Below are 18877 nucleotides of genomic sequence, written 5' to 3'. Positions count from 1 at the left end.
TGTGGGCATATCGCTGATAGTGGTTGCGTACAGAGACACAGATTCATGTACATAAGAGGCCATATTCAGACGGATAATTTCCTCCCTGCCTACCCCATCTGTGTCACTCCTGTTTGTCTGCCCCTCCATTAAAGAATGTAAGATCTTTCGAGCAGGGCCCTCTACCCTCTTGTGCTTCTCTAATTTCATTTATCTCTTACTCCCCACTAGGGCAACTAACACTTGGCTGCTTATGTGGGTGTAAAGGTCGCTTATATAACAATGTTTATTATCCATGTCCATGTCCTGCTCTGTATTGTATTGTGAGTCGCTAGTTACTTGTTTATGTACTTTGTAAGGCGCTGCAGAACATTTGTGGTGCCATATAAATAAATGATAATAATAATAATAATCTGCACATGCCTTTCCAAGGGAGACTGGGTGCCAGGCAGGAGCTGCTCAGGGAGTCGATGGTGCATCAATGGTGGAGAGATCGGATTCATCTGCGCAGTTGAGTGTTGCTCACATAATCAGATTGATTGCCACAGGGTTAGCTCAGTCTGTTGCATGGAAGTACACAGGGATAATGCTCAAGCTGTCATTTGCATATTTTCACACTTGCAAATCCATGAGAAATCACAGCCGCGCATTAACTGCGTCCATCTCTGAATCAAAAACTGGGTGCATGTCAGGTTGTGGCCTAGGATCGGCCGTTGTGCTGGCTTCCCCTGACCTCTGGAGCGGTTCTACCTAAAATTTCCCATGCTCTAGTCTTAGGTCTGCCTTGGCTTAAAACTCACAACCCCACACTGAACTGGTCCACCATGCATGTACTGGCTTTGGGATCCAATTGTTTTCAACAGTGTCTTCCTCGTGTTGTTCTAGTACGAACCCAACAAGTCTGTGCCTAATCTTCTCTGACGCTTCCTACGCCTGATCAATTAATTTCTAAATATTGACTTTCGTTTGCCAAAACCATATCAAGATTTTTCTGACGGTTTTTGTGAACAAGCTGCCAAATTACCTCCCCATTGCCTTTAGGATTACGGCATCGATCTAATCCCTGGAATGATACCACCTCGTGGCCGTATCTACCCTCTTTTGGTAACGGAAACAGCTGCTTTGTCCGACTATATATAGGAGAATCTTGCCAAGGGTTTTATAAGACCATCTTCGTCTCCTGCTGCGGCCGGATTCTTCTTTGTCGAGGAGAAAGACGGGGGTCTCAGGCCCTGCATAGACTACCATGGGCTGATTCAAATCACTGTAAAAAAAATAAATTTCCTTTGACACTCATCTCATTCGTGGAGCGTCCCTTTTCGCTAAATTGGACCTCTGTGGAGCCTACTATTTGATCCATATTAGGACGGGATGAGTGGAAAACTACTTTTAATACTCGAGACAGCCATTATAAGTACTTGGTGATGCATTTTGGCTTCTGTAATGCACCAGCAGTATTTCAGAGTTACATCAATGAAATCTTTCTAGATGTCCTTTACAAAATTGTTGTAGTCTATCTGGATGACATTTTACTTTTCTCTGAGAACCTACAGTCCTATCGCCTACAGGTCAGAGAGGTTTTGTACCGTCTTCAAACCCATCATCTGGATGGGAAAATCTCCAAATTCCTTTTTGAACAGTCCTCTGTGCCATTTTTGGGGCACATCATATCTGGAAATTCCCTTCAAATGGTTCCAGACAAGCTAAGAGCCATCCGAGACTGGCTCCAACTGAACTCCGTGAAAGCCATCCAATGGTTCCTTGGCTTCTCTAATTATCACTCTTCTACTAGGCAAGTGCAGTGTAAAAAATAGCAATCCATCCACAAAACAGACGTACGTTTATATATTATATTATATTATTATTATTTTCTATTGTAAAACAAGCATTGTCCTCAAGTGTCTTGTTCACTTGTGTTTATAATACATGTTTCCTGCTTTAAAAAAAATATATATATATATATATATATATATATCTGTATATTTACACAAATACTGTATATAGAAAACACATATTTTTCAAGAAGGTACGTTGAACAAAAATAGTGTTTGTGGAGCTGTAGGAAGGCACCACGGCACTATTTACAGTTTAGATCTCAGACTGCCCTTTTTGTTTGTAGACTATATATATTGTCTTCATGACTGAATTCAGATATAAATAGACAAGTAGAATATTTGTTAGGAACAGAAAAACATATCTTAAAACTTAACTTTGTATTAGTAGTAGCTTGGGGTATTTAGACAGTGAATTGAGCCCCTGTCTGCTAATGTCATAGCTACATTCCCCAGGGGCATGGTTCCCACTGAGCCAAGGTCATTTTGGTGTTACCTAATAACTTGGGTGTCCTCTTTCTCATAAATTGCTGTCATTGTTAATTATGGACTTGCCAGTATATGGTGGACATAAATGTAAGCTTAATGTTATTAGGGATCTACAATCATTAAGTGACTTACTAGAAAACCAGTCCAGGTTGCAGTTTTTGTACATTATTACTTGAAGCATAATTTATGTAAATGCATTTTCCTGTAGACACTACTACTAATGTTGCATAAACTTTAATACTCCAACATTTTGGAGCCGAGAGAAATTCTAGGTTTTGTTACATTAGCCTAACTACTTGTCTACTGGAGCATTCCAAACTTAAAGCAACTACTGTGTTAAAGAAATCTGTTATCCTGATGCTATTTCCTTGTGACAACCTCTGAGCCATGTACTGTATATCACTGCTGTCTAGGATGAGCAGTATAGCGGTTAAAAGATTGCTATTTCTGCTGCTTGTGTCCTAAGGATTTGTACACACAGATGTTAAAAACAATGTTAGATAAAAGCATAGACAAATCCTTGTGCTTATTTGCTCGCTTTAAGCAAACCATTAGAAGCATGATCTCAGGCTCCCTGTATATTATACTATGTACGTAGGGCCCTATATCTCAATCTTTTCTTCTTCTTTCTTCACCCTTTTCACATTATTTTAGTTTCACTTAAATGTATTAAAAGGCTTTGGAGCAGTTTTCTTAAACAACTACTCCAAGTCCTTTAATTCGCATATTTTTAGTAATCAGATCGCATTTCCCATACTTGTAATGGGAAATGCGATTTGCTTCTAATTTGCCAAAGTAAATTGTGAAAATATACTGGGGGGGTACCCTGTGATAATAACGCCACCTGAAGATGGCGTTTATCAAAGGCACATGTGACTTGATAAAGTCACAATCTACTGTGATGAAACGCGTTAGTCCTGACGTTTTTTTGGACCCTGTTACATTGTGTTTCTGACCTCACGTAAGTGGATACAACAAGAGCTGGATACTATAGTCACGGCACGCCTGCCGTACTAGGCCAGCCAGGTCATAGCTGGATTGCTGATGTCACCTACATCAGTGGTGATCGCGGCTTAACACCTCCAATAAGGATGTGGAGTACTTTCCCTGCAATATGGACATCAATCTGGCATTTTATTTGTTCCTGGCACCCGGGTGTATGACCAGCAGGGGAGCCCCACCGCATTACACAGACATACTTTACTCCCGAGTGTTGCCACTGAAAAGGATATTGCAACACATAACCAGCTGAATTATCCAGCCACTAATTGCCTAACATAAGGATCAGAGGCCCTGATTCAGAGCCGGACGCTCTGACAGAGTGCTCGCTCTGAATCAGGGCTGTCCCTTCTCCTTTTTGGAGCGGCCTCCTGGCCGCTCGCATAGCTGTGGGTGACCACCCACAGCTATAGCGAGCGGCCAAAATGATGGTTGCGATGGTCAAGACCATCGCGACCATCGGGCTTGCAACGAGACCCTGCGGTAGGGTCTCGCTGCCGCAAGCCCTGGAGTGCTTTTGGCTCTATCAGAGCCAAAAGCACTCCCACTGACATCACTAGTGATGTCAGTGGGGCCGGCCCCAGACGGTAAGTGTTCCCATGGGAACGTCTCCGTCTGGGCAGCCACGCCCCCAGCACGCCCACCAAAGGGGGCGTGCTGTCAATCACCATCGACAGCACGCCCCCTTTGGTGCGAGACCCATAACGACGGCTTGGCTGTCATTATTCGGGTCTCGCGCATGCGCACGATGGAGCCGCCTCCGTCGTGCGCATGTGAACTTTGGCAACATCGACCCACTTGCGCTCGCGAGCGGGTCTGAATCAGGCCTAGAGCCACTGGGACATTGAGTATGTTAAAGTATATAGATGTAAACGGTCACAACGGTTCCGGACTGCAGGAGATCCTGTGAGTAACCATACACCTCCTGTATAGGTCTATGCTTGACATTTGCTCTAATTAACTCGCAAGGAAGGCCTATATGTCACTGTGACAAGTTACCTTCACCAATTTGTTGGTCTGACTTAACTGTATATAGCCGGAGAGTACTCTTTAATACACTTTTACAGAAAAGTATCCACATTGACGGGACTTTAATCCTCACACTGATCTAGCCCCTTTAGTGGAGCTTCCATCATTTGGGTGCATTCAGCACTGGGAGTATTTTTATCTATATTTCTCTTAATACACCCCTGCTTTTCCATATATCCCCATTCCCTAACTGTCACCTTGTCAGATGGGGCAAACTTTGTTGACAGTGCGTTTATTTTCTAATTTTCCAATCTATATCCCACTAAGTTAGTATGCCTAGGAACAGAAGACAATATACCTCCACTCGGTATGCCATCCATCGCTTTTTGTCTATGACTTAGAAATAAGCTGGACCCTTTGGGAATCTCATGGTCTCTCACCCCACCAATCCTTATTACTACTAGACTTTCCTCTTGCCAGAACTTCAGGTGATTACCTGGACACACTTGCTCCTTTTAACTTTTCTATGGTTGTTGGAAGTTAATAGTTTCTGGACCAACAAACCCTGGGCCTAATTCAGAGCTATGCTGATGCAATATAAAATACACTCTGCTCAGTCTTGCTATGGTGCATGATCTGTGACATGTAACTGTCTTCCACAAGCTCACCATTGTAGCAGAGTTTGGCTGTTCCTCACCCAGTTTTAAGGCTCCTGCACAGCTGTTTCAGTTAATGACTGTGGGCTTGATTAATTATGGGTTGCTATTGCTATCACAGCTGCAATTATGCAAGCAATCGCACGCACCCATTGCAAAAATACGCTGTTTGCAATCGCAATGCCGTCGCAGCCCAACATAAAGACGCCCACTTAACCTTACTCACATCTGTAATACTTTGCAAGTCTGCAAAACCATCGGTAACATCGAGTCCCATCGGTACCTCACGCACAATTACAACAGGTCTGACCTTACTCAGAATTTGCTAACCTCATCGCACGCAGTGAGAGCTCAAGCTGAGTATGCCATCACAGTGGCTAATTTATGCATGCCCTTGTTCAAACCCACTGACATGCCTGCGTTTCCCCAACAACCCCCCGTCACCAAACGCTCACTTCCTGTCAGTCACTCTGCGATGGGTCTGCGTGGTCTCTGCAAATGCTTATTTCATACATTTCTGAACTGATTTCAATTATTTCTTCCTGTTTTAGGAACTAATTGTAAATGTTAAAAACTAGATAAAAAAATAGGTTACTGCATTGCCGTTATAGGTTGAGTCTCCTATATCCAAAGTGCTTGGGACCAGGGGTGTTTTAGATATTGGAATATGCTGTATTTTGGAATACTTGCATACCATAATGAGATATCTTGGGAATGGGACCCAAATCTAAACACAGAATGCATTTATGTTTTATATACACCTTAGACACACAGCCTGCAAGTATACAATATTTATACAATATTTTCAATAATTTTCTGGCTCAAACAAAGTTTGTGTACATACATGAAATTAATTTATGTTTCATATACACCTTATACACAAAGCCTGAAGGTAATTTTACACTTTATTTTTAATAATTTTGTGCCTTAAAAAACGTTTGTGTACAGTGAACCATCGCAAAGCAAATGTTTTACTATCTTAGTCAAGCTAAAAAAAAAAATCGTATTTCGGAATATTTGGATATGGGAGACTACACTTGATAGTACTATATACAGGTTTAAAGAACAGGTTTTAGGAACTTGCTCAAAACTTTTATTTATTTCACAGTTTAATATTCCACCATGAGCTATGATGTCAAATAAAAAATATATATATTTATTTTGTTGTGTTGTTAAAACTACCTATTCTCCTGAATGCATTAATATTATATTTAGCCAAAAACACAAATAAACAAATCCGATGCTATGCTTACTGCCAGTAAATATAAATTAAAAGGCCAAGTTAAATAGTTTTAAAAAAGGGGAACTGTCTCCCTTAAAAGACAAACTTAAAGAAAAAGAATGTTAAATCAATAAGCTTAATGAGTCTATTTAATTTAATATAAAAAAATTAATTTGAACAGCTATAAATAAATTATACAATTGCTAATAACTTTGAATATACATTATCTGGTACAGTATAACAGTACAATTTTGTTACCAATAAGGTGCTTATATGAATTCACAAGTCTTTCATAAAAGTTCAAAGGAAAAATCTCCAAGAGTATCCAATTGGGGGCAAGGGGATAAAAGTTGGTGTTAATGGAACCTCAAGTTTATATATAATGTAAATCAGGGGTTCTCAACTCCAGTCCTTAGTACCACCAACCTGTCACATATTGTGGATTTCTTTTATCAAGCACAGGTGAGTTAATCTATTTAGCTGGGTTAGTAATTATCCCACCTGCTTTCACAGGCAGAAATCCTCGTAATGAAGTGTTGGGAAAACTTGAGGGTTGAGGTTGAGAACCAGCTGATCTAGTAATACCGTTTTTATACCTAAATTCCGGGTCTGACCCGGAGGTTGGAACAGGGTTCCAAACCGGATCAGACCTGAAATTTAGCCGGTGCCGACCCAGGATGTTCCCGAGTCGGCGCTGTTCACACCGGGGCCGGGTCTGCAATGACCTGGCTCTTCCGGCGTGGAAGTGGACACTTGGAGATTAGGTCATCTCCAAGCGCCACTGAAGCCGGCCAATCGGCCGGCATGCGGCACTCTCCAGGCCGAGGACATGGATCACGCTGTTTACACTGCAGGGTTTCACGGGTCATTCCCATGTTAAACCCTGCAAGTTACCTGGGTTGGATTGTCGGCTCCCCTTTTACACCAAGGAGCTACCCGGGTTTTAGCTCTGGTATAAAAGGGGTATTACAGTTGTTTCACTTGAACTCTGCTTAGTCTCTAATATTAAGCTCCAACTAGCTGTTCACACATCAGCTGTTGAATGGACTGTAATGATGACAGACATTTTCATTACACAGGGTGTAAACTAGCATTAGTCAGATCTCAAGTCCTGATCATGCAGAAGCTGTGGCAGTGCTTAGTGATGATTACACACCTACTAACAACTGGAATTGTGGAATAGATTATCCAGAAAATTTAACTGCGTCAGCACCTTTATATAGTCCTGTATATAATGACACATTTAATACTGACTACTTACTATGCAGTTTCCTCAAAAGGCAATAAAAAAGTTTTATAGATATAGTTTTATTATTTGCAATGGCCTCTTGAGGTTCCTGCTGCAATGCCATTCTCCTTCTCTTACAGTTGACTACCGAGTACATGTAATAAATTATAAAAATATAAATTATAGACATTAACTTTGATGGGGTTTGTTTAAATGCAAATTGGTGCTCAATGACCTAGTTGTTTTTGTGACTACACATGTAGAGTCTGCATGGAGTAACACACTGGTTAAAAAGATAGATTCCAGTGTCTTCCCCAGAATTTTCTCACAGCCGGGCTCCAGGGGAGGCTCCGTTCTGTGAGCATTTCTGTTGCTCACAGCACCCTCTGCTGGCTAGCTCCAGCGTACACTTCTGTAAATCGGGTCAGCTCTGGTGTCTGATGCCGCAACTGTAAGCTGGTCGGTGTAAGAAACTTGCCAGGCGGTGCGCTCTTGAAAAAGGCCCTGCGGATTCCCACGGAATCTGTGTACTGTGGCACTGAAATTAGCTTTGATGACAAATGGGGACAAAGTAGTCTTTCCCACACTTCTAATTTTTATCTATAGACATTTGATAATGATTAATATTGTTTTGCATCAGAGATTAGTTATTTGAAAGAAGGGATGAAAGGAATCCAGAATATTGGATATCGGTCAAAAAGCTCAGATGACTGATTTCAAATTTAATTTAGTTGCCTTGGACCATGTGCTGATATTTTCTATTGGTAAAATTACTTGGAGCAATAATTAAATTAATGGTTGTCTGTAAGCTATTGCTCACTGTCTCTTACTAAGCCATTTTGTTTGCTGCTGTCTCTTGCTGATCGATCCTCTCCTTTTGCTTACAGGTAAGATTACTATTGGGGTTTGCTACTATCAGGGTGCATAAAATACTATTTTGGTACTAGGAGAAAGAGCGTTTAAGGTTGCGATCTGCCATTGTATTTATTGTTAAATGCTTCTAGTGAAGATTAGGAGAAGTAGAAGGAAGTATTGCACTTATTGTTCCTTCACTGTGGTTGTTGCCTGCTGATTCAAGTAATCGCTTGTCGAGCAGTTTCTCACATTAACATGAGCTGCGAGTAATTGCTGACAGTTACCTGCACACCACAGCAATTTGGAAAACATGACTATAGATATAGTGTTCAGTTACAGTATTTTTCTTTAGAGATCCCAATCTGTGCTCCCTCCAAGCATGTCTGTTCTGGGTGTCACAGTGGTGCAGAGGTTATAACTGCACTGCGGTCATGCATTTGATTACAACCATCATCTATGTGGGTTTTTTTTTCTCCCTTATGTTTTTTTTTCCTGTGGGACCAAAGTATGCAAGTAGGTTTAGGGATGGAAACCAATTAGCCGCGGTAATTGAAAATCCACAATAAATGCAGTAGTTTCGCAACCGCGATCGCAGGACCTTATCCCGAATCCTGTGTGTTTTCAACTGAAAACAGGAATTTTTTTGTGCGGTAAAAGGGTGGTGGTGTGGTAATTGAATTGCCCGAAAACAAAAAATTGCGGTAAAGTCCCGTTTTTACCGAACGAAAAATTATCACGTGCAATTGAATTACCCCCTAATTCTCTTTGGACAGAATAGACACTAATGTGTGTGTTTACATAGTAGAGCATTTAGACTGTGTGTTCTACAAGGACTGGGACTGATGTCATTGATTGAACAATTTCTTTAAAGCAGTAAGTAATATATTAGCACTATATAAATAAATGTTAATTATAATGATAATTGTTCATGCTGTTTCATATAAAATGTGTTTACTATATTCTAAATATCTTTACGTCAACAGTGGTCTGAACAGCTAGGTTTTCTGATTAGCAGTCCAAGCTCTGACATTGTGTACACCGTACTGTACCTGTATGATATTTATAGGCATACGCCACTGGCTCAAATCATGACCACAATAACAATAGCAGTGCCACAACCACAACATGCAGTATAAGGAATAGAGCTGCCGGGCATGCACAGTGGCCGGCTGCAGCTTCTCCTACCAAGTCTCCTGTGTGAATGGATCTGATCGCTCAATCAGCCCAGATAGCAGTTGCCAGCAAGAAGAGACAGTCATCTTAACAAGTGGAGAATGTGAGCTTAGAAAGCTCAGTTCTGTCTCCTTCTGGTTATATTACTGTACTAGCAGTGCCTACCCATTGTTGCCAAGTGATTATTCATTCTATTCAATGATGCCAAGTGATTATTCATTTTATTCAATGGTACTGAAATGACGATTAAAGTATTATGTGGATGGGGACTCTCTCACCCGATTGTCAGTGAGATCAAAAAAGAAGAAAAAGATATTCCCAATAAGGGGCACTCATGGACTGATATTCAGATATTCTTATATCAAAAAGGAGTGACCCCCGCTAAATATAAAACATGACCTTTATTTCATTATTAAGATCAATTCAGCGAAATATAGATTTTTTTAATTTTGTTTATAATAAAAATTGTGTACAATGTGGTTTAAAACCAGTGTTGTCTCGCATGTGGAACAGATAATCACTATTTCACCTTTTTTATAATTATAATCATGGACCAAAAAGTCAATGTATTAAGGTTGTCTATTGTTGTCTATAGTGAATATATACTCGATTATCTGTTACCTCATATAACCTTCAATGAGAAAAGGTATTAATAAATATAGTCCTGTCTAATTAATTCATTTGATAGCCTCTAGAATCTAATGTTATTATTAAGTGTGAGAAATGATTCAACACCATAAAAATGTTTAATCTGTGATATATAAATTAATCACTTATAGATATTAAATAATGGACACCTTCAAAATAGCCACACTAGGTGTTTAGCAGAAAAAATGACAGATAGTAACAAAGTCTAATTGATTCCTAGAACTCAGTACAATTTAATAATTCAACCAGGAGTCTCAGGTTCAGCTAAAGAAGGGGTGGGGAACCTTTTTTCTGCCGAGGGCCATTTTGATATATATAACATTATTTGCGGGCCCGGGAAAGGCCACGCCCCTCCATGTGATGTCACACAAGTACAGGGCCACAATCGCTGTAGCATCCTGAGGATGCTCCGGGGAGCTGTTATGGCAGCAGTGTGACCATCTGAAGCATCTTAAAGACGCCCCAGGTGGCACTGCTGCATAGATTCTGCCTGCAGGGTGCCATTCTAGGCACCCTGCTTTCCAGATGAGGCTGGCAGAGAAAAGCTCAGAGGGCCAGACCAAATGATTCCTGGGGCCTTATGAGGCCCCTGGGCCTGAGATTCCCCATCCCTGAGCTAAAGGATTGATACAATAGTGTCTAAGAATGTTTACACATCAGTTCCTGTCGGTTACATAGTAGCATGCTTTCAGGCTGAATTCATATTGCTGCTGGAATGCAGTATTAATTAACCCAGGTGATATTCTTAATAAATGCGTCACAATGGATGAAACACCCAGGGCCGTAGAGAGCCTGGCTGGGCCCAGGTAAAGGAGGGGGCGTGGCCTAATCACGGGCGGCGTAGCCATTCCCCCTTGACAAAAAAATAAAAACAAATCACTTTTGCGCGCTGGGGAGGAGGGCGCTGTAAGCCCCCCAGCCCGGCGCTAAGCAGAGGGGGGGGGGGCGTGATCACTGTGGGAGACTGCTCACAGCCGTAGGAGACTGCTCAGGCTGCTGCAGCAGCCGCAAGCAGTCTCGCACTGCAGCCCAGCACAAGCTGTGTGCAGAGCTGCTGTGAGGGGGGGCGACACCAGACCCGGGCCCCTTTAGCAAGTCCGGGCCCGGGTAAACTGTATCCGTTCCCCCCCGTCTCGGCGCCCATGGAAATACCACTCTATATGGTGTATGTAGTAGGATCACACTGTATATCACTTTATTTAAGCCTTAAATAAGACTCTAGCATGCCAGTGTATGTGTCTCTCGTGTCACAGTGACAATCATATATTATATCACATCAGTGTATATTAAGTGGATAGAACGTAACTCGACAGTAATCACGGCAAGCACAACATAATCTGCGGCGTCCTTCTCCTGATACTTAAATCTGTTTATTTTTACCAGCTGACCGGAGCCCCAGAGGACGTCACTGGAGTTAAGTGAAAGTAGGGGCCGGGGGTCGCGGGCGGGGGTTAGGTGAGCCAGTTGGTGCATGTGCAACACCTTCTCACTGTATTTTTTCTGAAAAATACAATGAAAAGATTGCGGAGGGGATTTGCAGGGACAGAGCTTTATCGAAAGTGCTGTTTCTGTAAGGGATTTTTAATAAATCCCTGTGAATTTGGGTCGAAAATATCACACTACAATCTGCATTTTAAATGCGGATTGTAGTAAATGGGGGCCCTTTATGTGCTGACTTTGCATGAGGTAGAGTATAGCTGGGTAAATGCTAACTATGCACTCTTCATGGGTTGGCCACAGTCACTCTAAAATTAAGCATTTTGGAAAACCCCTCTAATAATCCTATGTTTGACCCTGATAGGCTGTTACTAACATTCATTGCTCTGATATGTGATAACGGGAAGACGATGCTAAGGCTGACTGTGGTTTCTTCTCACGAGTTTGTGTTGTTTTTTTTACTTTTAGATCACTTTGTTTTCAGTATTACATAAACTAACCAGAGTTATTCGAGCATGAATGAGTCTTTTCTTACTATTATGTAATAATGAGTTTAGATTTCCTTCTTTGGTCTCTTGAATTTTTTTAATTTAATGAGGCCCTTCATCTACTCCAACCAAGATCCATTTACAAGGAGATCTCTTCTCTTTTTATTAGTCCTCACTGCCGTAGTTCAAAGGACTTCAGCACCTCTTTGTGAGCTGTGCCTAAGAGCAGCTCATATCCAGCATAGCATGATGTCACTTCCAAGACATGCTTTTCAAGCCATAATTTCTTCAGCTCAGAGCTGGCCGGCAACAGGACGATGCTAACTCCAGCCAGATTGTATCGTGTCTGTGACGAGGCAGCCAGCCAGCTTTGCATGAAAGGAGCACTCATGCTATGGGAGCTAACGCAAAGGCTGATAAGCACTAACCAAACAAAGCGCGTATACATTCCATCGGAAGTACATGCATTCATTTGTTTGTAAAGCTCTGCAGGAATTTTGCACAGTATTGTAAAATGTAAACTTACTCCTCAAATCGGGCGCAAAGAAGTTCGAGGCTTAGAAATATTGGAATAAATATTGGTCATGGTACTGACTTTGACACACGTGATGACATGTTGGAAGAGCAGTGATTCTGTGTGGAGAACCCATGTTAATGAGAATGCTGCCTATCAGTTAACTAGGAATTAGTATTGTGTGCCTCATACCTCAGCCATGTTAGCACTTTATGCTTCATGTCATTAGTTCTTAGTGAATTCATGGGATGAACTAAGCATGAGTCTATAAAATCACTGTATGTATAGAGGTTTATGATTCAGCTTGATTCTTGCATCCCTATACAGTTTTCTGTAGACAACTACTATTACACCTGTATCACATGTAAAATGGAAGTTCTTATGCATTTGTGTATTTGGGATTTATTCATGTGCGTTACTGTACCGTAAGCGGGAAGTGTTTTTATGGTGTTTGGCTTTGTTTGTATGGCTCACAGTGGCTGATTAGCGTAATAAGATTGCTTTCCATGACACCATTTAATATCAGTCTCTATGAATATTGTAGATCAATTGTATAACGGTTAATAGTAATAATGATAATGGGTACCCTGAAATTATCATGCGCCCAGAATTATTTCATATAATTTAACAACAAAACAATGAGCATTGTACATACAATATATAACAATAGAAATGATCACAAAATGATAAAGGAGTATTACAGATTCTGGGGTCTACCATAGCTGTAATACATTGCTTATGATGTGAAAAGTGAATTGAATTTGAAGAACAAAAGTTATATAAAAGTGTATTTATTAATTTCTATGATAAACACAAGGATGTCCCAAACATCACCAGCACTGCCAATCATTGATGGCTTTTAACATGAAAATATAGTGTCCAACCTTATTGAGCCACTCATACTATAACATTACATTAATATCAGTACTATTTATCGTTTCACAAATAAGTATGCTTTCTTATAGGCAAAGGGCAAGGAAAGACAATGGCTGAAACACCAAGCAATGGGAGAGCTGGATGATACCAAGATCATTGATGGTCTGACAGGAGAGAAAGCTATTTATAAAAGGCGTGGAGAGCTTGAGCCAGAAGTAAGTGTGCCAGTGAGTGTGTACTGACAACCAGTTGGAACCATGTCTGCCTTTCCATACTCCAGGGAAATTGTACTAGTCATGTTGGTCACAGCGTGGGTGGAGACCAAGACAGAGGCTGTTTCCAAATGACAGTTCTCACTGTTATTATAAAGAATCAACGCTATGGGACAGTTTCAATTACAAATATTGGACCTCACAGAACATACAACATCGAAATATTATATATTATATTATATATATATATATATATATTATATCTTGGTACAGTAGTTAGAACCAAGAGCATTATGTTTAACATGGCTACAATTCAACATACATTTTGTTGCTTTGATGATGTGATTATAAGGATAAACAGTATAAATAGATATATTTGTGTTCTACTGGGCGTGATATAAAATGTTGAAATTTGGGATGTGGACAGTTGACATGTCCAGAATGTGGACATTATCAATGTGGACAGTTCTATTTTACCGTAACCGCAGCCTAACCATAAACCGCATTCTTATGTGGGGTACACACTTGAACAAGGTAACTGTGACCAACCTGACTATTTTCCTAACAATTAAGAACTCGCAATATTGTGTAATCGTTATATAAAGCCGGCTGGCAGGATGTACCAACAGCGGCATCCCGATGGTTGGTATCCCGACAGGGGTTGGGTAAGTATACTTACCCTCCACCCTTCTCCCCCTAACCCTAACCCTCTTTTCTTGTAGCCTAACCCTCCCCACCCTGCACCCCAACCCTTACCGTTAGTACCTAAACCTAAGTGTCTCCCCTTCATGCCTAAACCTAACGCTCCCCCCTTAGTGCCTAACCCCCCCCCCTTCAACAGTGGTACCTAACCCTAACCCTTCCCCCTAGGGGTGTCTAACCCTAACCTCCCCACAAAAAAACTAACGCTAACCCTGCTATACTAACTAAACCTAACCCCCCCCCTTCCTCCCATGGCTACCACTAAGGACGCCCAGGACTTACCTCGTTCGGGCTGGCGTCCTTCGGTGTTCCGGCATTGGGATTGAGATAGGCGTCTGTATTTCGACGCCTATCTTTAGTCCCGTGTCGGACTTTCAGGGATTGAGACCGGCGGCATCGCGGCCGCTGGTCTCATAACTACATCTCAATATTGTACATACACATCATCATTCCTATCCGAACGATATGTCTGTTCAATGGATCGCGCACTACCATTCATGTCTCTGTATATACTGTCAGATGGTCCTTATACTCCACACATTATTAACAATATATCTTTCCAACTACTGCATCTGCCATGTAGCATAGCCAATGCATTTTATCTGTAATAGAGATCTTTGAAAGTTGAATTGGGTATACAGATTTACAGATGGTCGGGACGACATATAATTGATCGTCTCTAGACACGTTATATCATCTAGTGTGTACCCAGTATAACCTCAACATGTTAAAAATTACAACATTTTGAACATGTCTACATTTTTCATGTCGAGTATCTGAATGGTGACATTGTGACCACAATCCGTTCTATTAGTGCTGGATAACTATATAACTTTGTATAACACAATTACACAAGTGTTCCCAGTGCTCTTCACATACCTGCAGTGCTTTTTATATCTCACGTCTATGCTGATGATCATTAGGATGTTTACACAGACGCACACTGCTGTATGCCCAAATCCAGAATAAAAAAATACATATATATTTAATTATGTTTATAACAGGACTGTTAAAGTTAAATACATATATAAAGCTTTCCAGACGTGGGTTGATCTTGCAACTTGACCCAAACACCAAGCAACAGAACTAGTGGCCACATTGCATAAGATTAAGATGTTCCATGAAGAAACTGAGCAGCGGAATCTCCTCACCAAGATCTATCTATACAGCAATTTGAATTCATATACAAATAATTTTCAGACGAGTTTAAAACATTCAGGAATTTATCAACACTTGAAATATTTGTAATAACTTTGGTCTTTGCACTAGGTGCCGGGTGCCTCCTCTAATCTACTTTCCATTGCAAGTTCTTGTACTCTGCTTTCAGCCATGATATAAGCTACTGTTCTCTGCTCTCAGCCATGATATAAGCTACTGTTCTCTGCTCTCAGCCATGATATAAGCTATTGTTCTCTACTCTCAGACCCTTTCTCACCCAGGATGCCACCAAAACCCTCATACATTCACTGGTCATCTCCAGATTGGACTACTGTAACCTCCTCCTATCTGGCCTCCCCAAATCCCATCTCTCTCCTCTCCAGTCTGTGCTCAATGCTGCTTCTCAGCTCATCTTCCTCTCCAAACGCTCTACATCTGCCTCCCCTCTCTTACCAGCCCTCCACTGGCTCCCCTTCCCTTTCAGAACCCAATTCCAGGCTCTCACACTCACTTACAAAGCCCTCACCCATTCCTCTCCCATTTACATCTCTGATCTCCTATCCCTTCACTCTTCTGTCCACCCTCTTTGTTCACTTAATACACGCCGCCTTTCATGCCAATCGATTACTTCCTCCCACTCCCGCCTCCAAGATTTTGCCCGCGCTGCTCCCCACCTTTGGAACTCCCTCCCTCTCCCCATCAGACTCTGCACCTCTCTGCAATCTTTCAAACAAGCTCTTAAGACCCACAACTTCATTAAAGCCTTCCACCTCTCATCCTAACTTGCTGCTACATCTTCCTTCCTCCCCGCCTACCTCATCTGTGTCACTCCTGTTCATCTGCCCCTCCCTTAAATAATGTAAGCTCTTTCGAGCAAGGCTCTCTACCCTCTTGTGATTCTCCCTACTGTAATTTAATTTATCTCTTACTCCCCACTAGGGCAACCAACACTCGGCTGCTTATGTGGGCGTAAAGGTCGCTAATATAGCAATGTTTATTATACATGTCCATGTCCTGCTTTGTATTGTGAGTCACTAGTTACTTATGTGTTCATGTACTTTGTAAGGCACTGCGGAACACTTATGGTGCCATATAAATAAACTATAATAATAAATACTCTCAGCCATGATATAAGCTATCAGACATGATATTTTAGTTTTTTACACTTTAACATTACCATGGATCACAGCTTGGAATTAGCTAATGCACATGACCCTGATATTCTGTTTCTCTGCACAGCTCGGAAGCCCACAGCAGAAACCAAAGAGACTGCGTCTTCTGGTAGATGTGTCTGGCAGCATGTATCGCTTTAATGGGGTGGATGGCAGGCTGGAGCGCTCCATGGAAGCAACTTGCATGCTTATGGAAGCTTTCGAAAATTACGAGCATAAGTTTAAGGTAATGACAAAATAAAATAACAGCCCTGATTCTCCTGCATACCACAGAGTAGAGGAAAATGTGTTTCCAAGGAGCATTATTCATGTAGGGGAAAGTGATTAAGTTTCTCTGTTGCTAGGATACAGAACACTCACCCCTCCATCTAAGGCAGACATAACATTTTTGGAACTTATTTGTCTGGAAAGTCATATTTATCAGTGAAATTGATGTATCAGACAAAGGTCAGATGCAAATTGTTGGGCACATAATGAATGACTGGCTACAGAACCTGGCTTTGCTAGCAGGGAGTGTTTTAATTATTTAACTCACAGTCCCTGAATATTATTCACTGACAGAGTTATTGCTGTAGCAGAGCCACATTATGAAACATCTCTTGATCATAACTCTGAGAAAATTAGCAAGTTATTTTCTGTAGAGCTTAGGTTAGATAACCTTACATGTGTCACAATCAGGCTTTGTAGTAAGAGCTTGTGATGCTTAGCACTGCACATGCTCCATAACCAAGCATTGACTTATATGGGTGATTCCTAGTTGTATGCGTCCCAGTCACAGCTCCGCATGTAGCTGAATGAGCATAAGTGGGTGGAAGCTAAGCTAAGTTAATGAGGGCATGTAGATGGGATTTCGGGCTATGCCGATTTGTTTAACTGCAGAGATCTGTCTGATTTTAGACGCATCTCTTGCACCAGGTATAGGGCTGTTTCCACAAGTGGATGGATCTGGCTGGTGTGGTTACAGAGATGTGTACAACTTGGCATACAGTCAACCATCTGCATTTAGTTCTTTGCACGCAGTGGGGGGTGTAATTGCACCCAATTTACGTGCAATTCTGTGTCAGCCCCAGTATGCACTGTAGCTGAAATCTTACATGTATAGCAATCAGCACAAACTTTAATGTCTTCATACCATTTTGGTTAATTACTGACCAAATTCCATGTGAGTCTCCCATCAGATAGGATGGCTGAAAGTAATGCATGTATTTTGTCTCTTAAGCTCAGACAGCACACTTGCCTGGCAGAAGTGGCTTACATGCACTGCCGCATTTCCCATGTGGAATGGCACGCCCACACTTCATAGGGGAGGAGAAAGTATAATAAATAAATCAGTTAATTCCTAAAGTACATTCATGATTTGCAGCACCTGAATGGGCCAGGTTTTCACAATTCGGGAGCCTGGCATCAGTGGCGTATCTGTAATCAGTGCAGTGTGTGCCACCCCCTGAGACAAGGGGGTGCCCGCACTGCACACCCATAATAGACCCGACACTGTGTGCCTTATTTAGACTGCTGCCAGTGCCATCTTCTGGATGATATCTTCAGAGAGATTGTGCAGGAATTAGCAAAGATTCCGGCACTGCGTCAGCGGCTTTGCTATCTCTGTGCATGCAACACATTCCCGGATGTCACACGGAAAATGAAGCTTCCAACAGAAGGGGGAGGGGTGGAGCATCACACTGCCCCCCCAGGTGGCAAATATAGGAGGGGCAAATGTTTATCAGACTATTGGGAAGTATATAAGTGTTAAAATGCTGATATCTCTTTAATTCCACATGTTAATAAAGTGGCTGATCATTTTTTACCAATTATTTATTACCATTACTTATATATCACCAGCATATTCTGTTACACTTTTTTGATCATTTGCTGATATGCTACAGATACAGTAGGTCACTCTTCAGAGCAGGCATTATAAATGCTACATTAACTCAGTTCCCACAGCTACTGCATACCCCACTGCATGCTATTTTATCCCTCATTAGTTTTATGGCCATTACACAAGTAAAAGTGATGCTTTATTACTGCCAATAAGTGTCATAGCTTTAGGAACATGGACATAGTATAGCCACAAACATTGGGCAATACCTGGGCCTGTTTGTGCAATTTAAAATGACTGCGAGGTTAGGTTTGGGGGGGGGGGATTAGGGTTAGGCACCTCCAGGGGCGGATTGGCCATAGACCTCCCTGCTGGTGGCATCAGGTGCTGGAAAGTAGGGATGTGAGGTGAGAGGCACAGTCAGCTTCTCAAAGCTGGGGTCAAACACA

At 41.6% G+C, this 18877-nt stretch overlaps 1 protein-coding gene across 1 annotated transcript in view; it reads left to right on the top strand.

Moving 5' to 3' along the window:
• The window catches only part of VWA8 (von Willebrand factor A domain containing 8), a 428582-nt gene that overhangs the window by 394821 nt on the left and 14884 nt on the right, over positions 1-18877 (top strand). The window contains exons 42-43 of the mRNA XM_088482592.1: positions 13455-13580; positions 16677-16835. Of these exons, the coding sequence (XP_088338718.1) occupies positions 13455-13580; positions 16677-16835 (285 nt within the window). The remainder of the gene's footprint in view (positions 1-13454; positions 13581-16676; positions 16836-18877) is intronic.

Source organism: Taudactylus pleione, unplaced genomic scaffold (assembly GCF_031769625.1).
Source record: "Taudactylus pleione unplaced genomic scaffold, aTauple2 ptg000005l, whole genome shotgun sequence".
In the NCBI taxonomy this organism is placed as follows: domain Eukaryota; kingdom Metazoa; phylum Chordata; class Amphibia; order Anura; family Myobatrachidae; genus Taudactylus; species Taudactylus pleione.
The sequence above is the reverse complement of the archived record's forward strand: the minus strand, read 5'-3'. Positions and strand labels throughout refer to the sequence as shown.